This window comes from Budorcas taxicolor, chromosome 13 (genome assembly GCF_023091745.1).
Source record: "Budorcas taxicolor isolate Tak-1 chromosome 13, Takin1.1, whole genome shotgun sequence".
Lineage (NCBI taxonomy): Eukaryota > Metazoa > Chordata > Mammalia > Artiodactyla > Bovidae > Budorcas > Budorcas taxicolor.
In genome coordinates this window covers 46,872,013-46,895,204 of record NC_068922.1, presented here as the reverse complement: position 1 = coordinate 46,895,204, position 23,192 = coordinate 46,872,013, and the positions used below count along the sequence as shown (strand labels likewise).

The following is a 23,192-nucleotide window of genomic DNA, read 5'->3' as shown; positions in this document are numbered from 1 at the left end:
TTGCAGGCAGATTCTTTACCATCTGAGCCACTAGGGAAGCCTTACATGTATATTAAACAAAATTGGATTCATAGTTTTATAAGTTTGTTTTCATAATGTATTGTCATTTTCTCAGGTAATTAAATTGCCTTTCATATTGTCATGTTTTAATGATGATGTATATGCTGTGATTTATTGTGCATATTTCTCTCCGGGCATTTTTTTTAAGGTTGTTTACCAATCTTTAGTATATCTCAGTAATATCAACCTTCCTTTTCAGACAAATCTCTATTCTGTGTAGTGAAGTTCTCTTCAGGAAGATTCATTCCTTCAAACCAGCTTGGGTGCCAGCATCGTCTGTGGTTTTGGGGCTGTGCAGGGATTGTTATCTTTTGTTTGGGTTTTTTTCTCAGAAGCCCTGGCAAGCAGAGGCAGCAGCCAACAGTATGGCATCTCCCTGGCCCTTTGTCAGTGTTGGGCTGCTCAAGCTATGTATCTGGGGCAGGGACAAAGAACCATGTGCTCCCAGCCCCCAGCTCATGTTCTGCTGACTTCTTAAAGACACAACTGGACTTTAACTGCTGTCTTCTTTCAAATATAGGCCTCTTCTGATGAAAAGAGAAAGGAAGAATGGACTACCATCACCAAACTTCCCTAGTCCCATGTGGACAAGATAAATACATTTCCAAGTAAGGTTTTTTGCTACGGTGTTGTCTTTGCAGTGGCCAGTCCCATGTGGATGGAAGCCACTGGCAGAGGAGCCTCCTCTGTACACGAGAGGAGCTCCTGTGTGTGAGAAGGAGAAAGCAACTGCGTGTGGACTAGTGGGAGCATCAGGCGAGTTTGCTGCTATAGTTAAAGAACATGCCCCCAGAGCCTGGCCATACAGAGTGAAGTTAAGAGGGTCTTCAAGACATAGTACCTTTAGAGGCTCAAAAGAGCTGATGTCCTAGAGAGTTTCTAGGAGGAGGAGTTGGTTGTGACAGCCCCAAATCTTTACACTGAATGACTGGACTTAAAGTGACAGAACGCCCTTGCCTCTTGCCAGAGAAAAGGCAAAACCACGCACGCCTCAGTTTCTCCGCAAGCTCCTCCCTCCTCCCAGGCCTCCCTTCATTTGCTTTCAGATAAAACTTGATCAGAGCATTTTCAGGTTTGACAACTCTCACTCTGATCACAAAGGGTGTCACATGCTCTCTCTTCCATGTTTAGTATTAACAGAGCTATGCTCCCAAGGGAACAACTTGGAAACCAGTATTTAGAGGCCTTGTAAGGTTTTAAAAAAATGTCTTTATAAACTAAAAGCACATAGAATAAAGAGACAAAAGCACCTCTTGAAGGAGAGAAGAAGAGTAGATTAGATTAGTACATTAGAAAAGTAACGCAGGATATTACGTTAGGGGCTTCCCGTGTGGTTCAGCGGGAAATAATCTGCCTGCAATGCAGGAGACGTGGGTTCAATACCTGGATTGGGAAAATCCCCTGGAGAAAGGAATAGCACCCCATTTCAGCATTCTTGCCTGGGAAATCCCATGAACAGAGGAGCCTGGTGCGCTATAGTCCATGGGGTTGTAAAGAATTGGACACAACTTAGCGACTAAACAACAAAGGTATGTCAGTGAAGCCTAAGTCAATGGAGCTCTCCCTTTTTAGCTTCCTGAAATCCTTGGAGTTTCTGAGTCTCATGAAGGTCTGCAGTGAATGTCTTCTCACAGGATATGTGAGAGAGGAAAGTCTGTGGAGAGGCTAAAGAAACCTTGTGTATGGGCTTTAAAGTGCATTTGCTTCTATGAATCTGCGGTTTAACAAGGCCTGCATATTTAGCTTGGGTTTGAGAAATGTAGTGAGAGCTGCTAACCTTTGTCAGCAGACCAGACCTGCCTTGGTTTTCTGGAGTTGCTCCTTACATTAAGTCTGTTCTAGGTAGTATTTACTCTTGATCTTGATCCTGGGAAAGTTTGTGATGGAAGATGTGTGGTTCTACACTCTATGGGGGTGTGTATTTGTGTGTATGTACACATGTAGACAACACCCCGACTGGAGTGACTGAAGGCCAGATTAGAGGTGAGAAAAAGAGGGAGTAATTGCATTATAAGTGATTTTAGCTGAGATTGTGACACCTTTTGTATTTTTCTCTTAAGGAATGAACTTCTCCTGCATTTGAAGACCTACAACTTGTACTATGAAGGCCAAAATTTGCAGCTCCGTCATCGTGAGGTAAGGAGTCACAGGGAAGATCTGTGGGGCTCCTCCCCTAGTGGCCAGCCAAGTCTTCATCTCCATGTCTTCTGGGTCTCCATGTCTCCATGTCACCCTCACCAAGAGGGTCTCTGCCTCTCTTGCCACAGTGAGTAGCCTCTCAATGTTAGTGATGTTATTGGGAGTCCCTAGAGTTCTTTGAAAGTATACCCCAGGCCCAGATTTTTTCTAAAAAGAATGTGCTTTCTGTTCTGGAGATATTCCTGTGGCTGGACTAATACTAGCCTCAGAAGGAGGACCCTCCAAAAGGATGCTTTCATGAAATGACTATTTCAGACGGTACTCAAGCAACCTTTTTCCTCTTGGGCAATTCAGGAACCTCACCCTGTCCTCTGTGTTGGCACATCTGGCCCATGTGCTGTTGCAGCAATCTGGACAAGTTACATAAGCTTTGGGTGGGAACTTGGCTTTTCCCCACAGCTGCAGCAGCCTTCCTAGAATGCCTTCTTAGCATGTCTTTTGTTATCCATATGTCTTTCCCCAGCCCCATCCTGTATCCATTTCTGTAAAGCCTATTTCGGGTAGATGGTGAATTATATGGGAGCCTGGTAGAATAATTTGTACTCAAGTGTTCTTGGCTGATAAGAAGGTACATGTAATACCCTTCTAAACACATTTTCAGGTTATCAAGCCATATTGATTTAATCTGTAGAAACAGATAGCAGACGGTAGAATTTCAGCTACTAAGGCAGGCAGGTTGGGTATAGTATGTAGTGGCTTTTAGTATGTTCCTCAAACTACACCACTTAGGCAAAGTCTTACTTTGGGTTAAATTCTGCCCTCTAATCATGTGGTATAAAGTATTGATGCCAGCCTTGACCACTTAGACGACCATACATGTAACCTGTGCTTAAATAACGCTTTTCTCCTTAAGATCCCCAAACACCCTAAAGTTGTTCCACCCCTCTCCTGCCTTCTTTTATTACCCGCTCCCTCTCTAAGGATGATCTTGGGACCCAGATTGGTTGTTCACTGAGCATGTGTCGTCTTCTTTCATGGGGCTTGTCCTGAAGATGTAGCCATAGCCCAGACCTTAGGTCTTGACCCTGCTTATAAAACATGGGTTCAAAAGGTTTTGCTGAGATTCTAGAAAGAAGACCTGACTCTTTAGGCACTGTCCTCAAACCTTCTACTAATTAGTGGCTGGATCAGTAGCAAGATTTTGGTCCTTAAACAGCTTTTCTGCTGCTGCTGCTAAGTCACTTCAGTTGTGTCCGACTCTGCGTGACCCCATAGACGGCAGCCCACTAGGCTCCCCCGTCCCTGGGATTCTCCAGGCAAGAACACTGGAGTGGGTTACCATTTCCTTCTCCAATGCATGAAAGTGAAAATGAGAGTGAGTTTGCTCAGTAGTGTCCAACTCTTAGAGACCCCATGGACTGCAGCCTACCAGGCTCCTCCGTCCATGGGATTTTTCCAGCAAGAGTACTGGAGTGGGGTGCCATTACCTTCTCTGAAACAGCTTTTCTGAGGTATTATAGATGACTCAAGGGTCTGGTGATTCCTGAGATCCATTTCTTTTTGAATAAAACATCAGATATTTTTAGAAGGCCTTCACATTTAAATTCTTATCAATCAACAACCCTTGAGTATAAATTTGGAATTCTTGCAGAATTTATTCACCTCTTAGAGAGTTATTATGTAGCACATTAGCTAATTATTGGCTCTGGGAAGTTCTGCTGTTAAGAAATCTGATAACACATCATCTCCCAACTCACGATCACTTGATACTCTTTTTAAGGTAACAGTTCATCTGCCAGATGAGCTAGTATTCTGTTGAACAAACTTGAGGAAATGTTACTTTAAATCATCAACCGGTGGGTCAGATTGCTAAACGTGTTATAATGAAAGACACATCACTTTCTATAGTAGGGGAGGGGAAAAATAGCTAATTCAAGGTTTTAGCTCTTGCTTCTGTTAGCAGAATTTAAGAATAACAGGCTATTTTCTCACATACTTTAAGAAATATATTTATCGTTCTTTAAAGTCATTAGTATAAAAAACAACAAAGAAACCATTGTTAGAATTTGCACATGTCTATGAATTTTGAGGCAACTATGTGCGGACCTCCGAGCTCAGCTTCAGAGCCTGGAGAGTGGCTCAGAGCTGAGCTGTGACTATAACTTGGGTGCACCTACCTGGGCACATCAAGAAAACTGTCATTTACCGTAAACAACATGGTGCTGGCTTCTTTGGGACTTTTCTGGACTTATCCAATTGCTTTGTGGCAGGAGGAAGATGAGTTTATTGTGGAGGGGCTGCTGAACATCTCCTGGGGACTGCGCCGGCCCATTCGTCTACAGATGCAGGATGACAATGAACGCATTCGCCCCCCTCCATCCTCTTCCTCTTGGCACTCTGGCTGTAACTTGGGGGCTCAAGGGTGAGTAAAGAGAGATAGGACTGGGGATTTACCAGAGGCATCTGGGGGTTGCATGTGTTCTCAAGCTGGTAAAGGCTACCTTCTTCCAGCAAGCCTTGATCGAAGCTCCCGTTCCCACTCCCCCCTGCTCTAGACTTGGAATGAGGAGAAAGCGGGCATATGTTGGTGTTACTGGGCTTCCAGGCCTGGCACCACAATCAATGAATGGAAGAGTGAGGAAGGGAGATGCTGAGTCCAAGAAGAGAAGCACTAAGGCTTGAGTGAGCAGCGTGCCATCGCTGGTAGAGACCCTACCTCTCTGAGGGGTATTGTAGTGGCTAGCCAGCCTCAGTCTGCAGATTTCTGACAGGACACCCAATGCCCCAGCACCCTCCCGACTGGGACCACTCCTCACAGATCTGTCCAAAGCTCTCTGTGTCTTAGAGGAACCTGAAAGTGGGGAAAGCATGTCAGGCCCTGACCAAGCCAGCCAAGCAAGCTCTGCTTCCTTTAGGTTACACCTGGAGTTGGGTGGTGGTGTGATGGTCTGGGAGGTCCCCTCTCCCGTGTTCCCACTAGAAGGTCTGTGGAGACTAAGCCTGTTCCTTCCTGTAGCCAGATGAGTAGCTCTGTACATCTAGTAAGGCACACCCTCTTTACTGTTGTGTGTGTGTGTGTCTGGCTGTGCTGGGTCTACTTCAGTGGTGCGTGCAGGCTTTCTCTAGCTAAGGTGCACAGGCTTCCCATTGAGGCGGCTTCTCTTGGCAGAGCACACTCTCTAGGGTGTGTGGGCTTCAGTAGTTGTGATGCATGGGCTTAGTTGTCCCACGGCATGAGGAATCTTAGTTCCCAAACCAGGGATTGAACCCATGTCCTCTAGGTTGGTGGGCAGCTTCTTAACCATTGGACCACCAGGGAAATCCCTACTATCTGGGATTTCAGTTTTTAGGGTAAAGTGACAACCCTTTGTTCCATCCTAAAATTTGCTAATGCTGAATGCCTTGGGGCCAGAGCATGGTGGAATGCACCAAGATCCCAGCCAAAACCACAGTGATTTTTTTTCTGTTTTAAATGAGAACCAAGCCCTCTCTGTTGGCCCCGTTGAACATTTTGTTAAACTCCACAGCCAAATCTCTTCTTGGCTGAATTTAAGAGAAATCTACAATGTTGCCCAAAGCCTGTAGCTGATCTGGTTTATTTCCAAGGGAATTTAAGGAGGAAATTTTTTGCTTGTACCGTCAGTGCTGGGGTTGGGGGTGTGGGGGGAACCGCGGAGACGTCCAGTCAAGGTTCTTTGGTTTCATCTAACTTTGCAGTTTCATACTCTTCTTTGCTTTCGGCATTTTCACTGTATTTGGTTTCAAGTGGGCCAAACCCATTCCCTAGCACCAGCCTAGCCCGTGGAGTATTACATTTCATTCCCTAAGAGAGATGGTTTTTAAAATTCCATTTGCCCATGTGGCCTTTGGCTGGCCTACTCCAAAGTCTTTCAAGCTGTACACTTGTTTCTTTTCCCTTCCTTATGGCATCAAGCTGGTCTTGGTTGCTTCTTCAAACCTGCAAATACTTTGACAGAGTTTTCAGGAATGATAAATAATGTTATTCCAGTGCCTGCTATAGTAAAGTGAATGCCTGGACCACTGTTTTAAGAAGAATGCTGAGTCTGGAGGAGAATGGATACATGTATATATATGATTGAGTCCCTTCGCTGTTTACCTGAAACTATCACAACATTATTAATTGGCTATACCCAAATACAAAATAAAAAGTTGTTTTTGTTTTTTTAAAAGAAATATGCTGAGACCAGTTTCTGCTTGGGCAATAAAGAGGGTTTCAGACTAGGGAGTAGGCAGCGGCTGCTGTGGGTGCCAAGTGTACACCATTCCTGAGAGTCTCTGATTTCATTCTGGGGCTCAGACGCCCACAAGTTATAACTATACAACAAGTAGTTCTTTTAGATGTTCAATTTTCAATTGTCTTTCCTTAAAATTATCATCCCTGGCGGTCCAGTGATTAGGACTCATATTCTCACTGCAGAGGGCTCAGGTTCAAACCCTGGTCAGGGAACTAAGATCCCACAAGCCACATGATGTGGCAAAAAAAAAAAAAAAAAAAAAAAAGTATCATCCCTGGACTGTAAGTCCTGTCTCTGCTGAGTCGTAGCATTACCAAACCAAATTTGGGTCTGCTCACCTACATGCAGTAAAGCCAATTTACTGACACAAGGCTATGGTGAAGGAAGGTGCTGCATTTATTGCAAGGACAAGCAAGGAGTATAGGCAGCTCATGCTCAAAAGACCTGACCTCTTTGATGGCTTTCAGGGAAGAGTTTTTAAAGGCAAGGTGACGGAGACTGTTGCAGGGTGGTAGATGCTCTTCTCATTAATTTGGTGGTAAGGTAATCAGGTGGTACTTCAGGAGTCAACATTATCTGGTTCCAACTGGTTTGGGGTTCACCTGCTTGTGGTCAGAATGCAGTTAACTTCATATACCTGGTGGAGGAGTCAGTATCTGCAAAACATCTCCTGGGTATGGCTCAGGATATTATCTATAGCCCCTGAGGAGGAACTAAAGGTTCTTGAATTGTTTTATGGCTAAACTATTATTTTTTTGTCTTGCTTGGCTGTTTTCCTTTGTTTCTGCATTTTCTCACTTCTCTGATTTTTTTTTTTTTTTTTGGAACTCAGAGAAGGCCTAGAAGGCTAAAGCTTTTTAACAAATAAGAAGAAGAGGATGCAGGGGTCTGTTCCTGGGAAGCCCCCATAGGGTCTTGCTTGGTTTCACCAGGGTACCTACACTCTTCTCACCATGGGAAGGTCTTAATTGGTCAAATATGATTCTCCTTTCTAGCCAGATCCTCTGTTGATTTTGGTTGTGTTTCTCTGAGCTTCTTCCATTGTCCTTCTGAGCTTTGGGAAGTTATTTCCCAGTTATCAGGGCAATACCAGGTCTCAACTCAGATTGCCTGCATGTGACCCTCTCTCCAGCAACCCTGAGCACACTGCCATCAGTGCCACTCTGTAGTTACTCTGACTTTCATAGCAACCAACCTATTAATTTCCATTCCTGTTAGATTCCAGAAGAAGTTTCTGAGTAATTCCTCCAACATAAATGGGTCTGTACTAGAATCTTGTCCCTAAAAATAAATGACCATTATTAGGGTTTTCTAAATAAGGCATAGACTTTGTAGGTGCTTAGAAACCCAGCACAGGTACCACACAGCTATTCTTTGTTGTTCTCTGTCCTGGGCTTGATGTTGCTACAAATGCTGGGAGCAAAACTTTCTCCCTCCAGAATTCACCTTCCTTGCTCAGTGCTTGGCTCAGGAGCTGGGCCAGCCTCATGAGGCCCTCAGCATAGCCTACCATGTCCTTCATCACCTACTGCATGATCCCCAGAAGTATTCCCTTTGCATGAGTGGGATGGGGTGGGATTGAGGGAGTTCGTCTGCAGGGGCTGAGCATTTTGTTTGTTTTTGTTTCCAGTACCATCCTGAAGCCCCTCACCATGCCCAACATTCCAATTTCAGAGGTGGATGCCCTGCCTGAGAGTGATCAGACATTGAGCTCCACAGGTACATGCATGGTGGGAGGATCCTCCGGTTTGGGGCCAACTGTGTGAAGACTGATGTGATGAATGTTGCATACTGTTACTTATTTTTTGGAAATATAAAATTCACATGGCTTGAGATTCAAAACTTATTAAGAAAAAAGAATTCAAAGTTTCACATCTCATCCACCTGCTGATTTTCCCTCCCTAGAAGCAATCTGAAGGCTTTCTTCCCAAGATATTCTTTGCAAACACAAGGAAATACACAGCAACAAAGCTTAATGTTTGGATGTCATTTTTTTCTTTCCCTTTCTTGTAGAAGTGGCAGCATTTTGCACATCCCATTTCTGTTAGTTTGTCTTGAGGATTGTTCCATACAAACCCAGAAAGAACCTCTGCAATCTTTACAGCTCTGCAGTATTTCATTGTATGAATAAATAATTTAATCACTTCCTATTGATAAACATTTAAGTCATTTCTAGTCTTTAGACAAACAAAAGTGTAGACAATGTGCATGTACATGTCTCATTTCACACATTTGTGTCTGTAGAATTCATTCAAATTAAGTTTCTAGGTCTGAGGCTGTGTGCATTTGTAATTTTGATAGATATTATCGGTTCATAATATCTTGCAAGTCCTTATATCATGCTTATCCTGTGCCTGACACTGTTCTAAGTGCTTTCAATTAATCAATTTATTTAAACCCATATAACAATCTTGTGAGGTGGATGCTATTATTAACCCCTTCTATAGGTGATGTAGCTGAGGCACAGAGAGGTTAATGATATATGGTGTTGGAAAGAAAGACATTTTTCTTTACCTGTTACTGAGTCCAGGCTCATTCTACTCCACCACACAACAGGCCAATAAACTGAAAGCTGAGGTGCTGAGGCAAAGAATATGAGTCAGAAAGCCACAGACTGAGAAGATGGCAAAATAGTGTTTCCAAAAAACCCATATTATCAGGGTCTGGATTCCAGTTTCTTTTGTAGAACAGAGAAGGAGAGAAGGTGAGGACATAAAGTACAAAGGCCATTTATCTTGTAATATAGGAGAGGATGTGTTAAATTCATCTTTTCTGCAACCATTCACTGATGGGCAGGGTCAGATTGTCTCCCTGTGAACTGAACAAAGCCACTTTAGCTTAACAGTTAGACAGAGGGGCAGATTTCTTTGAGGCAGGCCATTATGTATTTTTATAATAACAAAAACAAAGGTAAAGTCAGAGACAGATCCAACATGGAATCAAAACTGGCTTTTCCCTATTATAATCCCCCACGGTCAATGTCTGTTCCACAATCTTGTGGAAAGGGGGTGATGACCATTCTAACTGCTTCATCAGATAGACCTTCCTGGGAGTGTTCACCATTGGTGCCAGTGTTCCAAATGTTGAGATTTGTCTTCTTTTGTTCCCCTTTGGAAAGTGTCTTCTTTGTACTTGTAGACTTAAAAATATTCACAATCTAAAAGTTGAGAGTTATGTTTTATTCAGCAAGAATTTTTTAGGACTTCAAACCCAGGAGGCAGCATCTCAAGTTAAGGAATTCCATGCTACATATGGGAAGATTCCGTGCTACATATGGGAAGATACAAGAGTCTGGGCTCACTGAAATCATTCTTTTGATATACTTCTCAGTTAACTAAGGCTCTGTATCCTCTATTCTCACATCCTGAGTTTCCTCAGGGCTCACCATAGGGAGTGGCCACAATCTGATGGCTGCAAATGGCAAATAGTCCTTCCTTCTTGAGTTCCCTCAGGGCTCATCAGCTCACACTGGAGAGCTGCAATTGCTGATGACTGATCTCCTCTTGGTCAGGAATTTGGCCAACATTTGGGAAACATTTCATAATCAAACTTTGTTGCATGGTGCTGGCTGGGAGGCTCATCCAAGATCAGGCGAGAATTCTTGATATGCCACTCTGGGTGCTAAATTTTTGGTTAGGCCCTGTCAGTAATAAAAGATTATTTAGATCTTCTAATTATGATCCAAGAGACATTCTCCCTTGTTACTTCTTCCCATACCTAGAATCACACTATTACAATTACTCTATGTAATAAATGTGGTCTGTGCCTCAAGATGTTTAGCCATAGTTTTGCTGGAGGCCTGGTTACACACTCGGTACTGTAAGAGACAATAATCTTGTAAAAAAGACAGGATATAAGTAACACAGCTAGTAACATTAACAAAGACATAGTGCCGCAGGGAGACACAAAGCACAAACAACTTGGAAAAAAGAATAATTAAAATGATGATTAGCATAACCAGTTGTAGTGTCAGTCGGTCAGTCATGTCCGACTCTTTGTGACCCCATGGATTGTAGCTCGCCAGTCTCCTGTCCAGGGAATTCTCCAGGCAAGAATTCTGGAGTGGGTAGTGATTCCTTCCTCCAGGGGATCTTCCCAACCCAGGGATCTAACCTGGGTCTCCTGCACTCCAGGCAGATTCTTTACTATCTGAAGCACCAGGGAGTCCAATTGCAATAAAATATCAAGTCCACAGGAGAGCCGGCTGGGGCCTCCAAATTTTGGTTGGGTCAGATAGAAAATGAGAAATATTTCAGCTTTGTTTGCAAATGTATACTTTATCAACTTGTAGGTCATACCATAAAAGTTTTTTTTTTAATTAAAGCTAGTATATTTCTCAAAGTCATAAAACTATGAACCATATTCATCAGTCCATGTACAAAACTTAAAATAGCCTAAAGATTTGAGTAAAATGCAGTTAGCAGGAAACTTGGTTATTTCTGTGAGATATAACATTTTAGATAATATATCAGGACATATCAGATGTGAGGGATTCCACATAAATTTTGGAATATCTACATTAGTGGCATTTATCCATACACTATAACCTAAGGTTCTTCTCCAACCATTTGACAAGGATTTTGAAGTAATTTAACATATCAGATAAACTTAGTTTGACCTTCCTCTTTGAAATGTCTCAGAGATGTTCTATTGAAGTATCCCAGAGTCAGCTGGAGGCTAAAAAAGCTTTAGTCAGGAAAGTTTGTTAAAAATATCAAAAAGATTTTAAAACACAATAGGTCACTGTGAAACAATATTTATTCATTTAACCAAAGTCTCAAAATGATTAAAAGAAAGCAAATATGGATCACCTAAGGGCCCAGAAACTCATGCAACTGTAATCAAAAAGGAGCACTTCTAATAGAAAGAGATATATCAAATTCCAGCCTTATATTAGTTTACTTAACAAAATCCATTTACCTAGTCAACTTCAGTCTAAATTTAGTTAATCCTGACCTTGTATAAAACTTTCTCAGTAAAATGTAATTTCATGCCTCATACCTTCTTTTTTTCTTTTTTAGCATTTATTAACTGGGTCTTTTTTTAACACTGTTAACCCGATCTTCATTGCTGCATGCAGGCTTTCCCTGGTTGCAGTGTGGGATGGTAGGGGGTGGTGGTGGCTACTCCCTGTTGTGGTGTGTGGGCTCCTCAATGTGGTAACTTCTCTTGTTGCAGAGCCAGGCTCTAGGTGTGCAGGCTTAGTAGTTGTGGCGCACAGGCTTAATTGCTCTGCAGCACCAGTTTGATCTGGGACCAGGGATCAAACTCATGTCCCTTGCATTGGCAGGGACATGGACCACCAGGGAAGTCCCTCCTCATGCCTTCTTAACCTCACACATTCTACCATAAAATGTTTTATTGTCTTCAGTAGCTTTAATTATATGTTTAAATTAGAATTCCCAACTCCTAAAAATCTTAAATTCTAGTGAAAACCAAGAGACAAATAATAGTTACCAAAATATGGAGAAACTATTTTAGATGATTTTTAGCTAAAGTTATCAAGTTATTTTTTCTTGCTGACAAATTTGCCACAGGTATAACAAAATTTCCTTTAACCTCTATTAAAACTAGGTACAGTGAAAGAGTGCTACTTAATATTGATGGTTCCAAAGACATATCTATATTAATTAGATCAACAAACAAACATTAACATAAGATATTAATTTAATACTAAATACTTTCCTGTTCACTGAACCTAAAACTAATTTAGCTTAATTTCCTTTGTATTTAGAATTGTTTGGTTTGTAAGCACTTACTTTTCTTTAAGGCAACTTAAACAGAGCTCTTTTATGAATTAACCTTAACAATAATATCCAAAGACACTTACTGAGATATACACATATCCACATAGACACAATAAGAAATATTATACTTTATTTTCCAAACTTAGTCATGAATCAGATATCACAATACAGAACTCACTAGTTTGTAAATGACAGTTAGAATAAGAAAAAATTTTAAAGGCTTCTTCCTTTTTTACTAATATTTATGGAAAACAAGTCAAGTTCTAAATTACTTTACCCTTTTTAAAAATTTGCATTTTAAAGAGATGGCAGAGATGAGGAGACCAGATAGGACATTTGCATCTCAAAGATACAGGGAAATTTCTCTAAGATGACTTTGTTTCCCCTTTGTTTAATACTTGCCAGCCTCTTACTGGGTAGTATTTGGGGACTTCAGAGGGGAGGAAGGCAATTCACATGGAGATGGAGAAGCAATGGTTGGTCAGAATTGAAAGAGACATGTGTACCCCAATGTTCATTGCAGCACTGTTTATAATAGCCAGGACATGGAAGCAACCTAGATGTCCATCAGCAGATGAATGGATAAGAAAGCTGTGATACATATACACAATGGAGTATTACTCAGCCATTAGAAAGAATACATTTGAATCAGTTCTAATGAGGTGGATGAAACTGGAGCCTATTATACAGAGTGAAGTAAGCCAGAAAGAAAAACACCAATACAGTATACTAATGCATATATATGGAATTTAGAAAGATGGTAACGATAACCCTATATGTGAGACAGCAAAAGAGACACAGATGTATAGAACAGTCTTTTGGACTCTGTGGGAGAGGGTGAGGGTGGGATGATTTGGGAGAGTGGCATTGAAACATGTATAATATAATATATGAAATGAATCACCAGTCCAGGTTCAATGCATGATACTGGATGCTTGGGGCTGGTGCACTGGGATGACCCAGAGGGATGGTACGGGGAGGGAGGAGGGAGGGGGGTTCAGGATGGGGAACACGTGTACACCCATGGCAGATTCATGTTGATGTATGGCAAAACCAATATAATATTGTAAAAATTGAAATAAATAAATTTATATTAAAAAAAAAAAAAAGAAAAGCAATGGTTGGTAAACAGATGTTTGCTTGGCCCTGAAAAGACAGTGTGACATGGGGTGAACTTTGATCTCTGTTTCCTTTACCACATTTAGCCCGTATTCTTTGTAGATATCTCTGATGGTAGCTTTAGGCCTGTAATAGGCCTACTATCTTAAATCCTTGACAGTTAGGGGAAAAGTCAGTTTCTTCCTGAGTTTTTTGGCTGAAAACTTATTACAACCTAAAAATTAAGAATTTTAGGGAACTTTTAGGACTTCAAACCTGGAAGGCTGTATCTCAAGGAACCCAGACTGAGAGAGCTGCTCCAAAGAATCCAGTGGTGGGCAGCTAAGATATATAGGAGTTTTGCAACAAAGGACAGTTAATCAGAAGATAATTGTTAATTTTAAAAACCCAGATATTTCAAGTTAAGGAATTTAGTGCTTTTCTATGTATGGGAAAATGCAAGAGTCTGGGCTCAGTGAAATCATTCTTTTAATATGCACCTCAGCTATCTGAGGCAAATATCCTGTGTTTTCACTTCCTGAATTTCTTCAGGGGTTGCCGTAGGGAGTGGCTGCAGTCTGATGGCTGCAGTCTGATGGCTGCTAACTGGCAGGTATTCTTTCCTTCCTGAGTTCTCTCAGGACTTACCAGCTCACCATCGGCTGTGACTGCAGTCGCTGATGATGGTGATAGCCTTTGTTTACTGATATGGCAGGTATTGTTCCATTTATCAGTCTTTTGGGTCTTGATCATTTTCAGCATACCAGTGACATTTTGGGGTGGCAAATTTTGCTCCCCTACAGTGGCAGTGGTAGAACTGGGGTTTGAACCTGGGAGTCTGGCTCTGAAGTCTGTGCTCTAAACTTTGTCACTGTATTGCTTTTTGGTAAATTATGTATCATGTTTTTTCCCCAGCAAGAAATACTGTTTTTATAAAATATATTTTTGGGGAAGCTGTATGTTCTATAGCATTGGTCAAGAAGTTACTGTAACTGCCACATCCCAGGTCCAGGCATTCAGACCTCATTTCCTCTTTCCATCTCAGACTCCAGGGGCCTGAAGTCCCTACAGGAAGACACCCCACAGTTGATGCGCACACGCAGTGATGTTGGGGTACGTCGTCGTGGCAATGTGAGGACACCCAGCGACCAGCGGCGAATCAGACGCCACCGCTTCTCTATCAACGGCCATTTCTACAACCACAAGGTAGGGGAAGCAGGGTAGCACGGGGCATGGGGCAGCCCTAGTGGGAGCCAGACCCCTTCCTGGGCAACTGCCACATCAGGGCTGCAGACACCACCTGGGAAGCCACTCAGTCTTCGCCCTTGGATGGGCTGCTGGCTCTGTTAGAGATGAGGGCCTCCAGATCAGGAGCCCCCCTAGGTGGCGGAGGTGTAGGAAAAGCTGTGAGAAGATGATTGTGTCCTAGGTCTTAGGTGAGTCCTTTGGGATGGGCCACCAAATGAGGGTCCTTGGCTTCACACAGTTCAAGAGTGAGCCACAGTAGAGTGAAAGCAGGTTTATTCAGAGAGCTACACAGTCTTCTGTAGACAAGAGTGTGGGCTGTCTCAGAAGGGGGGGTTGACCTAGGGCATGGGGTCACCTGAGAAAGTGAGGGCAGTGCTGGGAGAAACACACTCCACAGAGTGTAGCCCTGGGGGATACACATTCCACAGACAGAATGCAGGCCATCTCGAAAGGAGAGTGGTGGCCCCAGGACAATGGGTCATCTGGGAATGTGAGAGCAGCCCTGGGCTATGGGGGTGGTTAGTTTTTATGGGGTGGAGAATTTCCTAAGCTAATGAGCGGGAGGAATATTCTATCTTGAAGAAGGGATGGGGATTTCCATGAATTGGGGTACCACCCACTTTTTGGCCTCTTACGGTTGACCTCAGAACTGTCATGGCACCTGTGAGTGGGTCATTTAGATGCTAATGGATTACAGTGAGTACATATGGAGGTGAAGGTCTACTGGAAATCAAATCTGCTGACATCTTGGGCCTAGTAGGTTCCAACCAGTTTTTGTGGTATCCTGTTCACAATGGCTGTGCCGTTCTTTTAATGGTTGTGCCCCGCCCACTTTGTTCCTGCCTCAGTGAGTGAGATGTGAGATGACCCATAGACAACTCTCATCAGAATCACCCCCTTTACCCCCAATCCACGTGTTACTCTCTTTCTGCACCATGTGCCTCCAGCTGCTGTGAAGCCTGACTTCTCTGTGAGTTAAAGGGCTGCCCTGAAATAGAGCTGCAGGATTCAGGTTGATCTCACGTGACCTGAGCCTGTAGCATCTTGAAGCAGGGTTTTGGTTTCTGGCTGGAGATTGAGATCGGGCAGCAGCAGGAAAATTGCTACATCCTAGCCACTAGACCACCAGGGACCAGCGGCCAGTGACAAAGCCTTGGCCCATCAACTGTGTAGAAATGAATTTCCACCTACAGGCAGAAAGCAGGGAAGCAAGTAAAGTGTTTGTTAGGAAGAAAGAGTACAGTATGTGTGGATAGACACCCTGGAGGGCTCAGAGAGAGAAGTTCACACCCTCACAGTAGTCTGAATCACTTTTATGGCACAGTTCTTCTAGATTTCCTTTGATCGGTCATCTTGGTCTGCCTGGTTCTGAGTCAGTCTTTGATATATCTCAGGGTCCTCCCCTGCGTGCATGCACATCTCTTAGCCAAGATGGATTTGATCTAGGAGAGGCACCAGTGAACAGTAGCATGAAGTGAAATCTTAATTCCCTGCCCAGGAACTGAACCTGGATAGCCTGGATGAAACCCAGGAATCCTAGCCACCAAACCAGCGAGGGCTAGAGGCTGGAAGCTATTTTTCCCTGGCTCTTGCTTCTAGTGAAAAATGCATGTATTGTGGAGGCAAAAACTGTAAATGCAAGTACAGAGTTTACTATTAGAGACATAGCACAACGACATGTGGGAGAGCACGCAGAGAAACAGTTTGTTTAGATGAGAAAGAAGCAAGGCAGAGATGCACACCTGGAGAGAAAGTGTGTGGGTGTCCTCCCTAATGAGGAGGAGCATAGTAAAGAGGTGTTTAATATAGGGCAGTTGGTTTGGGTCGTTGTCTTCCACCTGGCCAATCATCTTGTTTTGCCACCCTGGCTAATTTGTCTCAAGACCTTCCCCCTACGTGCATATGTACCTTTCAGACAAGATGGATTTTGAAGGAAAGCATCCTGGGAGAAGCAAGACTCATCATGGCCTGGCACTGTCTCCTGACTTTTGTCCCCCAAGGAGCCTTTATGCACATGTGCAGTGTCTCCTTTGCCTCAAAGATGGGAAATATATGGCCTCCTGATCCTTTATGCAAACAAGATTTAGCCCATCTCTGTTCCTGTCATGACTATTATCTTAAGGTAAATAGATAGGAGACAAAGCCTACCTATTTACCCTGTTTCTGTTACTCCATTTGGGAGAGCAGACTTACCTAACCTGGGGCCCACCTATCTCCTGTCTTGGGAAATACAAACAGGAGGCTAATTGTAAGTGTCCAGCCTGAAGCCCACTTTTTCCTGTCCGTGAAATGCAAACATGAGACCAGTTGTAAATGCCTAGCCTGCGGCCCATCTAGCTCCTGCCTCAGATTCTAGTGGAAAGGCCTGTGGGTAGTTGACATCATACCCCCTCCCTTTTTGACCTCCAAGGAGCCTTTTTGCACATGTACAATTGGGGATGTCTCCTCAATTTCCCGGGTGGCTCAGATGGTAAAGCGTCTGCCTGCAATGCGGGAGGCACAGGTTCGATCTCTGGGTTGGGAAGATCCCCTGGAGGAGGCAATGGCAACCCACTCCAGTATTCTTGCCTGTAAAATCTCATGGACAGAGGAGCCTGGTGGGCTACAGTCCATGGTGTCGCAAAGAGTCGAACACGGCTGAGCGACTTCACTTTCTTTTTTCTTTCCTTAACTTCAAGATTGAGAAATATGTGGTCTTTTTTCTCTTATCTGGGCAGAGCCCAGCCTCCTCCATCATCTTGCTTTTATGGAGTTTCTACTATTAAGGCATTTCTACCCATGGGGAGAAACTGTTCAGCCTGGGGCCCATCTATCTCCCGCCTCAAGACCCCAAGCTAGCTGACCCTCCTTCAGTCTTGCTACTTGGCTTTAATCTGGCCCTAGAAACAATTGCATCATGGAAGAATGATCACAGACTTCCTCCTGTTGAAGTTGTAGTGGAAGGTGCTTTGTGTGTGTTTTGTTTGGATGGAGGGCCTCCCTTATCTGTTCCTCTTTCCCTCCCCAGGCCTGCCAATTGGCAAGCTCAGATCCCTCCAGCTTCCTATGGTGGGGTGGTTGCAAGTTCCTGAGCTAGGCAAAACCCAGGGCTCTTTGTTGACCTCAAAGCCTGATACTTCTAGGTTGTCAGGGTCAGGGGACTCTCAGGAAGCACAGATTGAGTGCTATTGTCCTTGTCCCTTGGATTTTAGTGCCCCATTCTTGTATACCCACTCTGAGTCAGACTCTTCTGTTAACAGACATCAGTGTTCACGCCAGCTTATGGCTCCATCACCAATGTCCGCATCAACAGCACCATGACGACTCCACAGGTCCTGAAGTTGCTGCTCAACAAATTTAAGGCAAGTTCTCTCTGCTGGCTGTCTCAGACAGTGACATGTGTGCCCTGGGGCCCCCAGAGGTGTAGAGGTGGGAGCTATGGAGAGTGTGTGTTGCCAGGTTAGGAGGACACTGGGCAGAGAAGGTTTAGGTTCTTTAGATCCCATGAAATCAGCATCACCTGGGAGTTTGTTGGCAAAGCAGGTTTTCAGGTCTCTCTCTCCCTTGAATCAGGCCCACTGGAACAGGAACTCAGAGAGGAGGCCAGGGAACCTGTTCAACAAGGCTTACAGGGATTCTGATACCACTGAAGCCTGGGAAGCACCAGCCCTCGGCCCTTCTCCACCAGAGAAGGACCCCAGACCTGATGACTGGATCAGGGCTCCATGTACATATTGACTTCTGTGCATTTAGGGAAGCTACTTTAAAAAATCAGTCTTCAGTCGATGTGAAAATTATAGTACATGGTGTTTTAAAAGTCTTGTTACTCTGTATGTGTTCCACCATCACCTTCTAAGTCTTTTGGAAACCAGGTATTCTTATTTTTATAGAAGCCAGTGTTTCCTAGTGGTTTAAGGCATGGGCTCTGGGTTTGAATCTCCATCCATCATCTGCTGGTTAGATGATTTGGACAAGTGACTTGAAATCCCTGTGCTTCTGCCTCCCCATCTGTAAAATGAGGTTGAGAGCACCCATTGCTGGTGTCAACAGAAAAAAAACTGCACAACCTAAAAGTTGAGAGCTATGTATTTTTTCTATTTAAACAAAATCTTGAAGTTTGTCTTGGAGTATAGCCGATTAACAATGTTGTTAATAGTTTCAGGTGAACAGCAAAGGGACTCAGTTATGTGTATACATGTATCCATTCTCCCTCAAACCCTCCTCCCCTGGAGGCTGCCACATAACATTGAGCAGAGTACCCTGTGCTATCCAGCAGGTCCTTGGTGGTTATCCATTTTACATACAGCAATGTGTACATGTCCATCCCAAACCCCCTAACTATCCCTCCCCCCAGGCAATCTAAGTCTGTGAGTGAGAGCTCTGTGTGGCGGATTTTCGTAGGACTTCAAGCCCTGGAGGCAACATCTCAAGTAATCCTGAGAAAATTGCCCCGAGGAGACAAGGAGGGAGCTACAATACATAGTTTTCCAACAAAGGGCAAGCAGTCTGAAGGCCGAAAGATTATTGTGAATTAAAGCAAAACCAGATGTCTCAAGTTAAGGAATTCAGAGTTTTTCTAGGTATAGGAGGATGCAAGTGTCTGGGCTCACTGAAGTCATTCTTTTGATACGCACCTCAGCTATTGGGCCAGAGTTCGGTCTTTTCACATCCTAAGTTTCCTCTGGGGTCACGTGTGGAGTCGCTATAGTCCAATGGCTGCTAGTTGGCAAGCACTTTTTGTTTCCTTCCTGAGTCCTCATCTGGACTCACGGGCTCACCATTGGAGGTGCCTGCAATCGCTGATGTCTGTAACATCTTTTGTTTACCGATATGCCAGGCAGCATTTTACTTCTCACTGGATTTTCACGAGTATTAGATGAATTAAAACATGTAAAGTTTGTGAGAACTGTGTCTAGCATGGTGCAATAAATATTAGCACCTATTTTATTCCCTATTATTATTAATAAAGTTACTTACCTGCCCCATCTCCTCATCACTTTTAATGCTGTAGATAAATAATCCTCCCCTCAAAAGAGCCTGTCATTTATTTAGCTTTGCAGTGTTTGAGAAGAAGAAATGGCCACAGTTTAGGTGTATAAATGTATGCTTTTAGTGAGTATCTTTTGCTCCTTCCCGATTCAGATTGAGAACTCGGCAGAGGAGTTTGCATTGTATGTGGTCCATACCAGCGGTGGTAAGTATAAAGAACACGAGGCGCTTAAAGCTTTTAATTAACTCAAAATAGCAAGTTAAAAACAGAATCTCTCCCTCATTTGCTTAGTTCTTAGTTTCGGAAACCTCCAAATGTTGTTTGCCTTCAAGGCGGGTGGGCTTCCTGAATAAGTTCACTGGGGAATGCCATATATGGTCAGTAAACAAATCCTAAAACCTAACTGCCTATAAAAAAAAAAGGAACTGGATTTTCTCAAAGCACAGAGAAAACTGTTTTCTCCAATGCAGCATCTTTCAAAAGGCTTGAGGCATGGAAATATTGCTGAGGGGTAGGGGAGCGGCAGCAGTTGCTTTGAACAATACCTGTTGAATCTCTCATTTACAAATCAGTTTTCCTGACTTGTATCACCTAAGGTGCCTGGTCCATTTAGCCCATTTAACTCAGGGGCTACTCACTGACAGCTACTTACAGTGAGAAAGACCTCAGGCAACTCAGAGCTGCTCTTGGCTGTGTGTGGTTCCAGAGAAACAGAAGCTGAAGAACACGGATTATCCTCTGATTGCCCGGATCCTCCAGGGCCCATGTGAGCAGGTCTCCAAAGTGTTCCTTATGGAAAAAGACCAGGTGGAGGAAGTTACCTATGATGTGAGTCCCTTTTCAGTCCGATATCTGTCCCAGGAGGGTGGTGGGTGGGTTGGATAAATGATATCTGGGTTATAAGCTTGGTTTTTTTGCCCAGCTTTGTTGCTGTTTCTCAATACTAGGTTTTCTTGAATGGTAATGATCATAGGGCCAAGGAAAGTTAATGTAGAGGCTAGGCTGAGGGTGTGTCCTGTGGGAATTAATTGGAAGAATGCTCAGGCACAAAATGATAGCCATAGAAAGAATAAATTTACTGAGGCTTTTTGGTATATTTAAGGGCTGAAAAATTTCTGCAAACCTTTTCTAAGCAATTTCAAGAAGTTAGCTGAGATCTTTACCTTGCACATTAGTCTGCTTTTGCCATAGTAAAAACATTCCCAAATCTTAGTCACTTAACAACAGCAAACATTTACTTTCTTGATCAGGATTCTCCAGGCTGGTAGCAGTCATTCCGCTTTAGATGTGGGTTGACTTCAGGTGGCTCAAATGGTAAAGAAGTTGCCTGCAATGCAGGAGACCCAGGCTCAATACCTGGGTTGTGGAGATCCCCTGGAGAAGGAAATGGCAACCCATTCCAGTACCCTTGCCTGGAGAATTCCATGGACAGAAGAGCCTGGTGGGCTACAGTTCACAGGGTCACAAAGAATAGGACACGACTGAGTGACTTTCACTTTAACTACATGGTGTGTCTTATTCAGAGGCCAAGGGTTCAGAGGCAGTGGCTACTTAGGTATGGTTCCTATGGCAGATGGCTGGAGTGCAAGAAACCATGTAAGCTCATGTAAAGCCCCCACTTGGATTTGACACATGTCACACCCACATACATGTTCCATTGGCCGAAGCAACTTGCATAGCTGAGCCCAACATTAAAAGGGTGAAGACATATACTTCTCACGTGGAGAAGCTGATAGAGCAGGGTGAGGATTCGGGTGAGGGAGGAGGAATGGCTGGTAGGGGCCACTCTGTCACTTACAGCTTCTCAGGAGGAAGTTCACATTTGGATACCTGTTTGAGACTTGAGGCACAAATCATCATTCTGAGCATGGTTCCTTAAATTCTTTTAGGGGAGATCAGAGGGGTTTATTGAATATTATGAGTTCCAATCTTCTCTGCATGACTGAATCAAGAGAAAGTGCTTTTCTGTGTTTGACATTACCTCTCGTGGTATTGAATACATGAGATAAAAATGAGAAGTCATGAGATAATGTATTAAATATCATGTAGATAAAGCAATCTTTATCATGGACTCTTTGCCCACCTTGAGAAGAATAAAACTTGGTTCCTGTCTTTGAGGAAATCCTGAATTAGCAGAGAAACAGATTTCCCAAGCCTTTGTGCCTAACATGAGAGAGATGCCCAAAACAGTTGGAATAGTGCTGATAGGGGTCTTATACCCCAGACTTACTTTTTCCTCCTCAGGTGGCTCAGTATATAAAGTTCGAGATGCCTGTCCTTAAAAGCTTCATTCAGAAGCTCCAAGAGGAAGAAGATAGGGAAGTCAAGAAGCTGATGCGCAAGTAAGCATGGCCCCTGGGGTGGCTGGTTGGATTCTCCCGAGGCCTCAATGAGAGAAGGCTCTGCTCTGGAGCCCTGCAGGGGCTATGTGAGCTGCTGCCGGGATCTGGGTCTTATGGACTTTGTTCAGGGGACTTCCTGTTGACAATGCCATATGTCAGGTGGGGACATGAAACTTGCGTTGGTGTGTTCGTCTTTCTGCTTCTTGTTCAACTTCTCATTTTGATATGGGACATAAAAATATTCCAAGGATTTTAGGAAGATTGTCTTGGTAGTGGAAATTCATCTGAGCAGAGTACCTCTAAAATCCCTTCCTTGTATCTTTCCTCCTTTTTTTTTTTTTTAAAACATCTCTTCTGGAAATTACATTTGAGTTGAAATGTCCAGTACTAAAACTTTGTTCTGGATTTTTTTTTTGTCATATTTAGTCACAAAATAGATTACATTTCACAGATATGGCAGAACAACTGAGGTTTTCTTGCCCTTAGAGAATAAAGTGATAACTAGTATGATAGCAATTAACATTTATTGAGCACTTACTGTGCCAAACTTTAAAAATAGTTTTTGCTGTGTAGTGCAAAGCCATGTTCACTCTGTATAATAGTGTCCACTCCAGTATCTGAATTGCCAAAATTCAGGAAAGGTATGAAAAACAGTGCTTATCAATAAGCCATGGACCTCCATGCCTGGTAGTTACTATATCCTCTTTGGCAAAATGCAGATACTAATATTAGGTTGAACCATATGAAGTTGCCATTTTTGTAGGCTCCTCCAAATGGTAAAAATAATGGCAATTTCTTATGGTGCAGCCTAGTTGAGGATTATCTAATCCTCTATGTATAGTGCCTTAAGCATATTAAGCACTCAGTGAAGGGAACCTTATTACTGTTCATGTTATTTCACCTTCTCATTCTTTGTCAGATTTTCTATTATAAAATAATTATAATAGTTTGGAGTGAGCCTCTTCAGCCCTTTAATCCTGTTGTGGTAATGAACACAAGTAATGAAGTGGTTCAAGAGTGGGCCAGTAAAAGAAGCAAAGGGTTGACGCATCTGGTCCCGCTGTGACCCAGGTGGTGGGGAGGGTCACGAGAGGGAGTGTGTTGCCTTCCGCTCTCCACTGCAGCTCTTCTTTCCCCAGGTACACTGTGCTCCGCCTAATGATTCGGCAGAGGCTGGAGGAGATAGCTGAGACCCCAGCAACAATCTGAGCCACTAGAAGAAGGGGATCCAGATGCTGTAGAGGCCTTTGTTGCCCAGAGAAGACTCACAGGAAGCTGGATGCCTTCCATGGAAACATTCAAAAGCAAATCTTTCCAGCTTTCAAACCACAAT

At 43.4% G+C, this 23,192-nt stretch overlaps 1 protein-coding gene across 1 annotated transcript; it reads left to right on the top strand.

Annotated features, from left to right (window-relative positions):
• Nucleotides 1-609: 609 nt before the first annotated feature.
• RASSF2 (Ras association domain family member 2) lies at nucleotides 610-23,068 on the top strand. Its single transcript, XM_052651123.1, has 10 exons — nucleotides 610-668; nucleotides 2,121-2,196; nucleotides 4,470-4,621; nucleotides 8,086-8,174; nucleotides 14,346-14,506; nucleotides 17,788-17,889; nucleotides 19,670-19,721; nucleotides 20,224-20,345; nucleotides 21,762-21,859; nucleotides 22,999-23,068. Exons 1-10 carry the CDS (start codon nucleotides 610-612, stop codon nucleotides 23,066-23,068), a joined length of 981 nt encoding a protein of 326 aa, XP_052507083.1.
• The last annotated feature ends 124 nt before the right edge of the window (nucleotides 23,069-23,192 follow it).

Bases quoted from the DNA above. Each gene is read 5' to 3' on its own strand.
- RASSF2 (XM_052651123.1), top strand. From the start codon at position 610: ATGGACTACCATCACCAAACTTCCCTAGTCCCATGTGGACAAGATAAA. The intron at 2,197-4,469 runs GTAAGGAGTCAC...GCTTTGTGGCAG, and splicing joins TGCAGCTCCGTCATCGTGAG to GAGGAAGATGAGTTTATTGT. The intron at 4,622-8,085 runs GTGAGTAAAGAG...TTTTGTTTCCAG, and splicing joins TGTAACTTGGGGGCTCAAGG to TACCATCCTGAAGCCCCTCA.